This window comes from Phascolarctos cinereus, unplaced genomic scaffold, assembly GCF_003287225.1.
Source record: "Phascolarctos cinereus isolate Bilbo 61053 unplaced genomic scaffold, phaCin_HiC Scaffold_3;HRSCAF=262, whole genome shotgun sequence".
NCBI classification, from domain to species: domain Eukaryota; kingdom Metazoa; phylum Chordata; class Mammalia; order Diprotodontia; family Phascolarctidae; genus Phascolarctos; species Phascolarctos cinereus.
This window is the reverse complement of record NW_027555736.1, coordinates 71,838,103-71,850,641: the sequence shown is the minus strand read 5'-3', so window position 1 is coordinate 71,850,641 and position 12,539 is coordinate 71,838,103. Positions and strand designations below refer to the sequence as shown.

General features: G+C 46.0%; 1 protein-coding gene across 4 annotated transcripts; it reads right to left on the bottom strand.

Moving 5' to 3' along the window:
• Positions 1–253: 253 nt before the first annotated feature.
• On the bottom strand, positions 254–12,539 carry SLC25A28 (solute carrier family 25 member 28). 4 transcript variants are annotated; one of them, XM_078150930.1, is made up of 6 exons: positions 11,576–11,878; positions 6,275–9,535; positions 5,209–5,303; positions 4,058–4,286; positions 2,394–2,450; positions 254–1,093 (listed from the first exon to the last, which is right to left on the bottom strand). In XM_078150930.1, exons 4-6 carry the CDS (start codon positions 4,278–4,280, stop codon positions 576–578), a joined length of 798 nt encoding a protein of 265 aa, XP_078007056.1. In that variant the 5' UTR covers positions 4,281–4,286; positions 5,209–5,303; positions 6,275–9,535; positions 11,576–11,878; the 3' UTR covers positions 254–575. The 4 variants fall into 4 exon arrangements, with proteins under 4 accessions (XP_078007056.1, XP_078007055.1, XP_020852508.1 ...); XM_078150929.1 differs by having other exon boundaries at positions 5,209–9,535; XM_020996849.2 differs by lacking the exons at positions 5,209–5,303; positions 6,275–9,535; positions 11,576–11,878 and adding an exon at positions 12,234–12,539.

The window sequence follows — 12,539 nt, the reverse complement described above, 5'->3', positions numbered from 1 at the left end:
CAGACCAGCCAAGCCCCAGGAACTCTCCAGCGTGGCATTACTCCTTTAGGGAAGAGAGACAAGTGGTAGGGCCTGAGTGCCCACCAGTGTGGGTGGGTACTCTAACAACAGCCCCCAGAGCCACAGCTCCCCTCCAAACCAAAGACAACCCACGAAGGAAGAAGAGAACACTAGGAAAATTCAAGGCCCCAGTGGAAGCAAAGGTGGTCAGCAGCTTTTTACTTCCTTTTGTAAGACAAACCCAATGAGACCATTTAATTTAAAGAAGCCTCTTTATTCAGAACCAGGAGAAGGAGCTCGACTTTTCGCTCTATGATCTGGAGCAGGACACCTGGCCAAGGATGACAAATGAGTTGTGGATGTTGTGCTGCTATGTGCGGCACTGCCCTTCCTTGGGGGAAGCTCTGCCGGGCAAGGAAAGGCAGGAGAGCTGCAACACATACTGGCAAGAAGTGGCACTGGTGATGACACCCACATCCTCAGAAAAGCCTTCTCCACCTCCCCTCCAACACGAACCGAAGGTGGCGACAGGGCAAAAGGGGCAGGGCAGTACTGAGCCCTGGGATGATGCCGCCTCATTTCCCAGCCCTTCTCTCCTCCTGGTGTTTGGTGATTAGGTATTTGAAGAACTCGTACACGGACCACGCGATGGCCGTGGAGGGGATCTGGTAAATGACTCTGGCCTGCACCCCTCGGAAGTAGGCAGTCACCCCGCCTACTTGGTACACCGTCCTGAAGGCACTAGCCATGCCTGTGATATGTCCACTAACATTTGAGTTCAAAGCCAAGGATTCCTGGGTGTTGAGCAGTGTTTTGCAAACGTCCAAAGGGGTAGTGAGGGCAGCAGCTACAGCTCCTGCACAGGCCCCAGAGATGACATGGGAGCTGGGGTCGTACTGTCTGTGTGGGTTAAAGTGCTCTTGCAGGAATTCGTAGGTCATGAAGTGAATGGCTTGGAAAGGGACATTCATGGTTAACTGGGTGGTGTAGCTGCGGTAAAAGGCTCCAGCCCCCTCATTCTGCCACACTGCCCGAACACAGTCTGTCACCCGATGGTACGGTGAGTTGTACATCTGCATCCTCTGTTTGACCACTGGTGATGGCCAAAGAAGAAGGGAGAAGAGTGGTGGTGTCCAGATGCAGATTCCCAAGCCAGAAGATCAGCCAATGAAAGAGAAGAAAAACAGAGATGAATAAGCTACCAATTTTTCTGTAAAGAGAGATTGAGAGTGGGGGGATGAGGACATGACAGATCCTTCATTCAGGTCAATTAAAACATCCTTAATGTTCACGGACTTTCTTATCTCTTACGGCTAAGCCGCCTTGCAGAGAACACCCTACTCCCGTTCTTGCTAATATTTCCCTACATCCAAGCTAGAAATGTGGAGGAAGCATGGTCCCAGAGGGCAACAAAGGCTTAGTAGTGGAGGATCACTGGACCTGGGCTCAGGACCTAGCTCCATCTCTTACTAGCTTAGGGATGTCACAGCCTCTGAGCTTCAGTTTTCTCAGCTACAAAATGGAGTTACTGCTGAACCACCTACCTCAGAGTACTGTTGTAAGGATCAATGGCAGACAGTAAGTAAAGAGCTTTGTAATAATTAAGTGCTATATAAGATATTATTATTATTGGCAACAATAATAATAATAAACACAGACCTAACATTCCCAATCCCTTCTCCAGATACAAGAGCGGCTAACTCTGAATACAGAGACTACTTCCCTCCTGGAGAAGCTGCATGAAGGAACGCTGGTACCGAAAGGAAAAGAGCAGTTAGCCAGAGAATTTTACTCTGATATCAGAGCACCTCCCCCTGCCCAGGGAGAGAATGCTGCGGGAGCTATGTGTGCCTGCATGGCTTCTGACCTCATCAAAGCTGCTGAGCTCTGCAGACTCCCTCCACCTGGCCTTGGCCCAAGCAAGTAAGGAGCTATAGCAATACAAGGTAAACCCAACGGTGCCACAGACAAGCCCCATTTATTTCTAGCTATATGGTTGCTTCTGTTCCCTACTGACCCCCTGACTGAGGGGTTAAGCATATTCCTCTAAGAAAAGGAATCCAGACTTCATCTTTACTTCTCATTTGAAGAAACCAAGGATGCTCAAACCTGGGTCTGCGCCCCACAGATGGACCCTAAGTAGGCTCTACAAAGCCCAGCACTTTTCCTGTCAAACATCCACCCCTCCCACTCCCATCCTAGCGATGCAGGGAAACACATCGTTATTGCCCAAGGGGACTGCCCCACCAAGCAGAAAACATGAAGGACCCAAGGTGCAATAAGGGTGTGGGAGAGTGAGATCCCACCAGCTCTCTTCCCCTCAAGAAGCCAAGGGAGTCCAGAAGAGCAGAGACCAACTCCCTATTCAGGGAGAAAGGTGGGAAAATTGTTACCTTCTGCTGGATTCATGGCCGCATCATGGAGTAATGTTGCTACACACCCTGCTGCACCTGTAAATAAGAAAATAACTTCCACATGTGAGGCCAGGAGACGGCGAGCAGAGTGCTGGAGTAGGAGTCAGGACCTGGTTTCAAACCCCACCTCTGACTCTTACTAGCTTTGTGGCATTGGGTAATTCACTTAACCTTTATGGTCCTCATTTCCCTGTCTGGAAAATGAGGGTAATAACAAAGTGCTCTGCAAACTTCAAAGAGAACTGTCTATACAGCTATCTATTTATCACTGTGAGCTGTTATTACTGAGATCCTAGGATGAAGTAGGACCCACCAAACACCAATCACTGTGTCCCAAAAGTCATCCAGTGTGCTGACCAGAGGTAAGAAAAGGGAAACTGAGGCTATACCAAGGCAAGAAATCAGAAGTCAACAGACTTAAAAATATAGAGTTGGATGATCCCATTGACTTAATGGGGACAAGCCAATACAAATCAGCAGCTACACACTATGGGAAGGATACCTCCTGGCATTGCCAAAGCTCTGTCAAGAGGCCCAGGAAGCGTCAATGGATATTACCCAAAGATGTGCCCGGAAAAGACCTTTTTAAGAATGGAATCAGTCAGGGCAGCTAGGTGGCGCAGTGGATAGAGCACCAACCCTGAAGTCAGGAGGACCTGAGTTCAAATCCGGACTCAGACCAAACACTTGACACTTACTAGCTGTGTGACCCTGGGCAAGTCACTTAACCCCAATGGCCTAAAAAAAAAAAAAGAATGGAATCAGCCTCCGAGGCTGTAGCCGCGTGAGCTACCCAAGAGTCGGTTTGATTGTCTGAATAAAGGGAGAGGTAGTGGGTGAGTCACGCAGGGATCTGGCCTTACAGGGCCACCCTGACTTCACAAAGGAAGGGACTCATCTTGTAGCTTCCTGACCATGTACCTCCTCTTTCTAGATCTTCCTGTCTGCACCTCTCCTTCACCCCTCAAACCACAGCATCCCTAGCACATACCACAATCAACTCTTGAAATTTGGGCAGCTACGGCCTGACCTGCCTCATTCTCTTCATGCCCCAAAGTTCCTGTTTTCACATAACTTTCAGGCCTTTTACTACCTCTCTTATAAATTGTTTCTACCCCATTCCAAAAACTTGTTGAAGATTCATCTCAGGACATTTAACCTCTAGTCTTTCTGCTCCTCTGAATATCTACTTAGGGAGTAGCTCCTACTTTCTAGTCGCAGTCAACAAACATCTATCGAGGACCTACTCTGTGCCAGACACTGTGATAAGTGCTTGCTTCCTGTACCACAAGCAACCCTGCCCATGAGACATGACAACTGCCTATCTAAGGAATGACGTGGAGACAGATCATTCCATGAGTGTCCCCAGTCAGCATGGCACTAGAAACTCTGACTCCATGAGAAAAGAACATGGGGTGCAGAGAAGAGGAAGGAATACTGGGCGTGCTGTTGAAGCCAATGGGTTTTTTTAAGAACACCCGAGGAAATTCAAGGTTTGCTGGTGCTTCCCTTCTAATCTGGCCTAATCTTGCCCAAAGCTTCACTTCAAAAATGTTTTGAAGCAGTTAAATGTTGACAGCAGCATAAAGACCAAAGAATAAGCTGGGGGTGGGGTGGGGTTGCAGCACAGGAAGGATCAATACCATTGGCAATATGGCTATTGCCCCCAGGATGGATTACATCACTCAATGTCTTTTTTAACTTTTCATAGCAGGCAAAATACAGGGCATGGGCAGGCCCGGCACCAGTTGCAGTGATGTTCAGCCCCCGCATGGGCCTCCATAGGCCTTCGGTTCGAACAATCCTCCACAGGGCCTCCAACACATTGCGGTATCGAGCAGCTGGGTCTGGCTGTAGGCTCTGCATCCGGGTCTGAAACCACAGAAGAAAAGTGACCTTAATGACGTCAGAGAGCTAGGCATCCTCCCTCAACCCCAACAAACACAAAGGTTCCAGGTAAACAGAAGGGCCTTCCACATGACGTCATGCCATACACATCACTACCGATCTTCAGGAGTGATACCTGGCTTCTGGCTCCAATTCTCTCCAAATCTAAAGGTCTTTCAGAGCCCCGTGTCCCCTCTTACTCTAGCCAGCTCTGAGCCAGAGGGTGGAACAACATTACTCCCCTCGAGAACAGTACAGCTCTAGATTTATAGATGTATCCTTTAGGGGAATCTCAAAATGAATTATACACACAAGAGCAAAGAGGCTCCCTGTAATTCAGAGAGGGAAGTTTCCTCCAACCTCCACTGAATTAGATACTTAATATCCAAATAAACTCAAGTTATCTGAGAGCTCTTCTACAAAATGGGTTTCCAATTCAATTTGACCAATACTTATCTAGTACCTAGTTCCTGCCCACACATTATGCCATCTAATGAGAGAATGGCCAATAGTTCTGACAAGCAGCAAGATGCCTTAGATTCTCTGTGGTTGGAAAGATAGGCTCATGCTGGAGATTTGGTTTCCAAGGGACTGCCTTAGCAGAGAGGGAATTCCTAATTTGTTTTATAGGAGATACATAGGACTATGGTCTACTTGGAAACCATGCTTTCCTAAAACTCTAAAAGTGGTTTAGATTTACTTGGAAAGCAATTCTAGCCAGTAAAGCATCTCATATCATTCTTGTGGAGAAATATGTATTAGACTAGAATTAAATTCAGAACTGGTTGGATTCAAAGAGGGGTTAATGGTTCAATGGCAGTGTGGCAGGTCTCCAGTAGAGTACCCAAGGGATCTGTGTGTGGCCCTGTTGGAACATTTTTATCAATGACATCGATGGCATGCTCACCACATTTTCAGATCACACAAAGCTGAGAGGGATGGCTAGACAGAGTCAAGGTTCAAAAGGATCTTGACAGGCTTGACTGGAGCATTGGACTGGATCTACCAAGATGAAAAAGGGATAAATGCAAAGTCTTATCCTTGAGTATAAAAAATCAACTTCACCAGCACAAGTCAGGAGAGGTGTGTTTAGAGAGAAGTTGTTCTAAAAAAGATCTGGGGGTTCTAGTGGACTGTAAGCTCAATGGGTCAGTATTGTGACGTGGGAGACGAAAAGATGATGTGATCTCAGGCTGCATTAAAAGAGGGTGAGCTTCCAGGAAGAGGGAGGTGATGGTCTCACTGTACTCTACGCCGCTATCAGCCAGATTATTAATTTAGTTCTAGTTACCACAGCAGAAGGACACTGATAAGCTGGAGACACTCCAGAGGAGGGCAACCACAATGGTAAAGAGCCTCAGGTACACGTTACATGAGGATCAGTTGCAGGAACTGGTCATATTTGGCCTAAAGAAGCCTCAGGGAGACCATGACAACTGTCTTCAATCATCTGAAGGGCTTGTTGTGTGGGGGAGGGATTCCACTTAATCTGTCTGGCCCCAGAAGACAGAATCAGGAGCAATGGGGAAAAGTTGCCTGGAAGGCCTCCTCGGGCCCGATGTCAGGAAAAACTTCCTCTAACAACAAGAGCTGTCTAAAAGAAAAAAAGGGCTGCCTTCTTTAAGGAGGGGGTATACTTTCAAGTAGAGGCTGACTGATCCCTTGTTGGGTGTGTTAGTGTTGGGATGCCTGTGGTGTACAGGTTGGACTAGACGGCCTCTCAGATCCTTCCCAGCTCTCACTTTCTGGGATTTTGTGCAATGAGGTTGCACTGAAGTTTCTGTTACCAGCTGGCCAAAAGCCAAAGTGGTCTCAGGAGGCAGAATAAGCCCTGGAAAATAAGAACTCCAATAGTTCTCATGTGTGCCATCACTGAACCAAAAATGTGGTAGAAAATGCCATTCATCATTGGTAAGAATCCTTCTGTGTGGTCCATGAGCAAATGTTAATACAAGTTAAGAAGTTAATCTTACTTGAAAAATCCTTGCAGGCCACAATATCCTCTTGGCAGGTACTCCTCTGAAGAGCATTCTGCAATCCAAACCACTGCCTGTTCATCTGTGTGTTACAAGTAAATGCCTGGAGGCCAGGAACCATATCTCCAGCATCTTCTGTTCCCCTCAGGGCCCAACACACAGAAGTCATTGAATAAATGTTTGTGGTGTTGACTTGAGACATGAAATATCATGTGGACCTGGGATCAACACAACCATCATATTCTTTTATTGTGTAACTGTGGCAACACTGATTCAGAAGGTACCAGGCACATTTACCAATCAGTCAAATTGTGCCTGAATACGGTACTCTGTTTAAAGCTGCAACATTTTAAAATCTAGCTCCCTTTCCCTATTCTTCGAATCACTGGACTCAGTTGGATCCAAACAGTTGACCCTTTGTGTGAATTCAGTGTAATCAAAAGTTGTATCACCAGAGTAAGCAACTGGAGTCCATGGGAGGCTAGATTAACTGGTCACTAATGAGAGCGCTCAGCATTCCACATTCCTCTGCAGTACTTTCCGAATGGACAGTCACTGTGGATATGGCTGAAACCTAGAGGAGTGGAATCCCAGAGGATTATACAAATATATACTGACCTAACCATCACAATAAGCCATTGTTCTTTTCCATGGAAAATACAAGTAAACATATTTACTAATCTTTCAGACCACCCAGAGAAAGAACTGTTTAGATGACCAGTCTGAGCAGTTAACTGGCACTGAGTGGACACGGTTACCGGTAAACAAGATGGATAATAACCCAAACAGATGATCAAAACCTGACAGCAACTCAAAAATAAGTATAAAATTGTGTTAATCAATGGAATTAAGTGGTCACTGGATACTAAGATTTAGAGCTGGAATGGAACGTGGAATTCATCAGGTCTAGCCTTTTCATTTTACAGACAGGTAAGTGCCTAGCCTCCAGAGGCAGGATCTGGCCTCCACATTCAGTGTTCTTTCCATTACATTCCCTCTCTCCAGGTTTTGGACAGAGGTGGGGGGAGGGGGGAGATTTCTAACATTCTTATTGATTCTTGCTGGAGTTAACATTGTATTTGGGTAATCTAGCTTGAATGTATCTTTGAGGAGTTCTTACCACCAAAACAGAGGAAAAGAAATCAGAGTATAAGTGAATTGATTTATTTCAATAAATAAGGCTACACCTAAACCCCATTCAAAAGGCTCATTTTGGTGAATGTAGATGCTTGCTGAGAGGACTCATTTAGAATTTGAGAGAGGTGCTCAATGAATGCAGCTATGCAAGTTTGTAGGTAAAAAAGACCAAGCTTTCATGAAAATGAAGAGAGGATCTTCAATCAAGGATTTTGACAGAACTTTGGAGAGTTCAGTGTGAAAGTGGTTCCTGGCCCCTTCAAAGAAAACAGTCTTGGTTATTACTGCACTCAAAGCCACCACACACACAGTATTTTATCAATATCCCAGGTAGAACCCCATTAGTGGGAATAAACAAATCTCCTGAAATGGTGACATGTATTTAAATTCTCATTCGTTAAAGTTTTAGTTATGCAAAATATGGTCATTGATTCCAGCCCAATGGGAATATGAAGTAAGAGTTTCAGTCATGTGAACACTTCAGAGGAAGTTTCCTTATTCTCACCAACTGGGACATCACTGTAGCTGATATTTACACAGTATTTTTAAGATTTATAAAGAGCTTTTCATGTTATGTCATTAAGGGCTCACAGCAACCCTGTGATGTAGTTGCTATTACTATCCTCACTTCACAGATGAGAAAGTCAGACCTCAGAGAAGTTAAGTGGCTTGCCTACGGCCACACAGATAGTTACTGAGTAGAATCTGAACCCAGGTTCTCCCGACTCTAATTTGCCCCCTCTGCCTCTTAATCTCAGAACGAATAGATCCAGACAATGAGTTCAATCATATTTATGAAGGCTTGAAGTAATTTCATTAGATATCTTCACACTATGTAATTTAACTAAATAAATATCCAATTCTGGATTTGTTCTTATGTTAAAAGAACAAGTATTTTTTAGACTTAATAAGATACGTAAAAATTTTGAATGCCTAGAATACCATGAGGAAAAAGCCATATTCTTTGGACTTTAAGTTCTTATTATTTATATTTGGAGTTGGGAGGAACTTGTAGCCTTCTGCCTCCAGGCACATGACTATATCACTTTCAATATATACAGGGAAGATTTTAGTGTCTTCTTTCTTAACCTGTTAACACAATCACAAGAGAGTCACAGGATATGGACAGGATGGGTCCTAAGATCATAGATTTAGTGCTACAGAACCTTAGAGATGACATAGTCCAGATGAGGAAACTGATGCCCGGAGAGTAACCTAGGCATGTGGGCACAAGTGACTTGCCTATGATTACACAAGTCACAGTAAGTGACAGAGCTAGGATTTGGGCTCTTGGATTCCAGATCCATTCTCTTTCCATCACACCATGCTGCCTCTCCCTCTTCTATCTAATCTTTGTACAGGTCTTTCCCCATGCCATTGGAGAACATTTTTGTTGAGTTTATACCTCAACTGAGGCTGATTCTCAGCAGGCTGATGAACAACCTCTATGAATGCTGTTGGAGAAATCACTTCATCCAGTACTAAGGGCTAGGGAGGTTGTGACCTGCCCAAGGCCCCACAAGTACATGGTTACAGAGAACAGCTGGGATTCAAACTCAGGCTTTCTTACTCTGAGCCAATGTTCTTTTCCCTAGGACTCTCGAAAGCACGGTGAGCATTTCCTCAGATGATGTTAAGGAGGTTATGGGCCTAGGATGAACATGGAGAACCCTGCTGATTAAATGCTTACTGGTTTTGGAGGTACACACATGGGAAACAGTACTTCTTAGGCCCAAAGGATCACAGGATTTGGAGGTCACCTGGTTTGAGCTCCTCATTTGGCTCCTACATCCAAATCACACACCCTTCAACTGTTTGTTAGATTACAGGCTATAAGTGGCATGTCTGGTTCTGCCCTGCGGTGGCTGTGGCACAACAGGGCTGGGTATCTCTGGTTCATGACCCTCATAAGGAGATTTCAGGCTGGCCTGATCTTGATAAGGCATCTGAGGGTTGTGCAGGTTTGGATGCTAAGAGGAAGTGACAACTTTCAGTTACAGACTTGCTGTGAATGTCCTTTGTCGTTGTGGGGTGAGGATGTGTGGGCAGAGGGTTGTTCCCCTTCTGCTTTTCCCCTTCCATTTGTAATGTATCTGCTGGGAGAATCGTCAGGGAAGGCTTCTAGAAGAAAGGAAGAGAACTGCATTTGCATGTGTGTAATGGGATCTAACATCCTCTCACAAAATGTTATCTATGTTTAACCTACTTCTCTCCAGTAACTTGAGATCTAGCACTAAGGGAAAGAAAAAAAAATGTTTCTACTTAAAACAGCCTTTGTATACTTGAAGACAGTAAAACTTCCCTGAGGACTTCTGTTCTCTAAACCAACAAGATGAGAGTATCATCAAGTAGTGAGACCTTTTTTTAACTTTAGAATTAATCCACCTGAAGGAACGCTGTCCTTCAGCAACCACCTTATACTCTCATTCAATTGGTGCTGTCATTGCTTAAAGCTTTCAGGGACTTCTACCTAGAGGACATCTTCAGGGTTGGTTTCTGGGCTGCATGAGAAAACTAGCCTCATTACTGTTATCATCTACAAACAGGCTTACTCAGCCTAAACAGCTACAATGGTCACCAGGCTTCCCTCTGAATGACTTAGGACAACCTCTCACTTCCCAGATTTTGCACTGAGGAGAGTGTTCCAAAGGACAGAGGGACCTGACAGCTATTCTTGGAGGAGTTTGTTCTGAGCAATGGCAGCATTAACTGGCAGCACTAGCCTTGCAAGGTGACACCTCTCATTTGAAGGCAGGCGTTTTGGTCTGCCTGTGAGAAACTAATCTCATTTCAGAGTTACTCATTTTAGTAACTTTCTGAATCACAAAATGATTTTCACTGCTCTTCCTTGGCTTGCTTCTTAATTTCCTGAAACTTTCCTTAAAGTATATAGCGCCTTGAGCTAGATGAAATAGTCTAACAATCTAAGTATAGTACAATTACTTTACAGTTGGACCATGTTACTTTTTCAAATTCAAATGCTGACTTCTTTAGTCTAAATATATTTCATTGTGGGTTTGAATCTTTTTTCAACTGGACCCTTATCTGTTCCATGTTTATATGATCTCTCCTTCTGTAGTTCCCTGCTTGCTACTTGTCTCTCCTGAATTTCTTAGGCTCATAGAATGTTGGAAGGGATTTTGGAAAGCATCTCATCCTTTACAGATAAAGACAGTAAGAACTCATTGAAGGTCACATAGCTAGTTAGTGTCATAGATTAGATCTGGGCCTAGCATCCAGGTTTCCCAGGATAATATTCAACACATTCATTTCTATTTCTCCAATTTATTGAGATTATATAGAATCTTTAACATTTGTAGCATCATAAGATCATAGATTTTGAGCTGGAAGTCACCTCAAGTGATCATCTAGTCTAGCATTCTCATTTTACACTGGGAGAAACTGAGGCCCAGACAGGTTACATAACTTGCCCAAGTTCACAGAGGTAAGAATCAGCAGAGAATCTTCTCCACTAAAGTAACTGTTTCACATTTGTATCACCTCCCCAAGTACTAGCTAGTCCTGTCTATTTCACTGTCATTCATAAAACTTTAACAAGCATGTTCTCTATTTCTTTATCCAGATTACAAATGAAAATATGAAACACTACTGGAGCAAGAGGAGATCCCTGGAGAAGACTGTTTACCATGTATACTCCAGGACATAAAACTAGGTTACTTTTAAGATACAATTCTCTACTTTTCTGTTTGGAAAACAATACTATGTGGGGAAGAGAGCTTGTCAGCTGTCAGCTAATGTCTGATCTTTCGTGATGTAGTTGGGCCTCAGGACACTGCTGTTTTGTCATCACAACTCTTCCCTCCACAACTTGCTACTGTTTCTTTCAATTCTGCCCTCATTTCATTCATCACCTTGACAGCTGCTTCATCGGCCATAACCAATAAACAGTAGGAATCTGCTAGCTTCCACAGCCTCTTTTCTACATGGGATCTAACTTTTTGATTCATTAATCATACTGCTTTGTAATGAGCTGGTTCTGACCGGGGCTGACTTTGCCTTCAACTGAATTGGACCAGATATTCTGGTGCTGTCTCAATCAATATGCTTCAAATACACTAATTTTCCCCTCATCTTCATCCCTGCTTTTGGATAGTGGCAGGTGGCCACAGAAATTCATTACCAGTTTAAGGCCCTGCCCACCTCCCTTGTTGGGGCTGCACACATCTATGTCCTGGTTCCAGCTCAATTTTCATGTTCAGGACATCATGCTCAAGGCATTAAGACACTGGACACCCTCCTCTTCAGACCATGCCAACAGGGACCCCAGAGTTCTGGCTGCATTTCCGATTCCCAGTCCCTACAGGAGGTAGAAGCATGACAGGCCAAGAGTTTCTCCTGCTGCCAAGTCCCAGACTCTGGCTCCTGCTCCCATCATCTGGGATGGCAGAGATGGCAAAGAGTTGCCCAGGGCACATCCGATAACCGGGAAACACCCCCTCCCCACCCAATGACTCGGAAGACCTCCAACCACCACCACCTGGCCATACAGAGAGGGGAGACCCCGACCCCCACCCCCACTCACGCACCTCTGGCTGCCCCTCCCTCCCTCCTTCCCCATCCACCTGGAGGTCCCAGGTCCGACCACGAGCCTTTTAACCGACGGTCTCATTTTGGATAGGACCTCTGTCCTGGGCCCGGTTCGGATGTCAGCCCCAGTTCGAATCAGGTCCCTGCATCAGGTCTCGGTTCGAATCGGATCTCGGAGGCGGGTCTCGGCCAGGAGGGTGGCTCGGACCGGGGCCCGAGATTCCGGTTGGGACCAGGTGGTGCTGGTGGGGGATCCCGGTCCGGGTCTCACCTTGACACAATCGACGGGGTACATCACGCAGTGCTCCAGGATCCCGGCCACGGCGCCCGCCACCATGTGGGTGGTGACAGTGGCTCCGGCGGGCAGCGCCTCGTAGTCCGGGTCAGGCTCCGGCTCCTGCCGGACCGGGGGCCTACAGGCCCCGGCCTCCCCGCCGCCGGCCCCCCGGCCCACGCCCCGCTGCAGCCACCCGTCCAGCAGCGCCGACTCCCCGGGGCTCCGCCCCGGCCCAGTCGTCGGCCCCCCCGCCACGCCGCCGGCCCCCCGCCCCTCCAGCTCCATCCACCCGGGCCAGCT

Excerpts from the sequence above, each read along its gene's own strand:
- SLC25A28 (XM_020996849.2), bottom strand. The coding sequence starts at position 12,524 with ATGGAGCTGGAGGGGCGGGGGGCCGGCGGCGTGGCGGGGGGGCCGACG. Across the intron at positions 2,451-4,057 it reads CAATAGCCATATTGCCAATG|GTGCAGCAGGGTGTGTAGCA; the intron begins GTATTGATCCTT and ends TCTTATTTACAG. Across the intron at positions 1,094-2,393 it reads GGCCATGAATCCAGCAGAAG|TGGTCAAACAGAGGATGCAG; the intron begins GTAACAATTTTC and ends GGCCATCACCAG.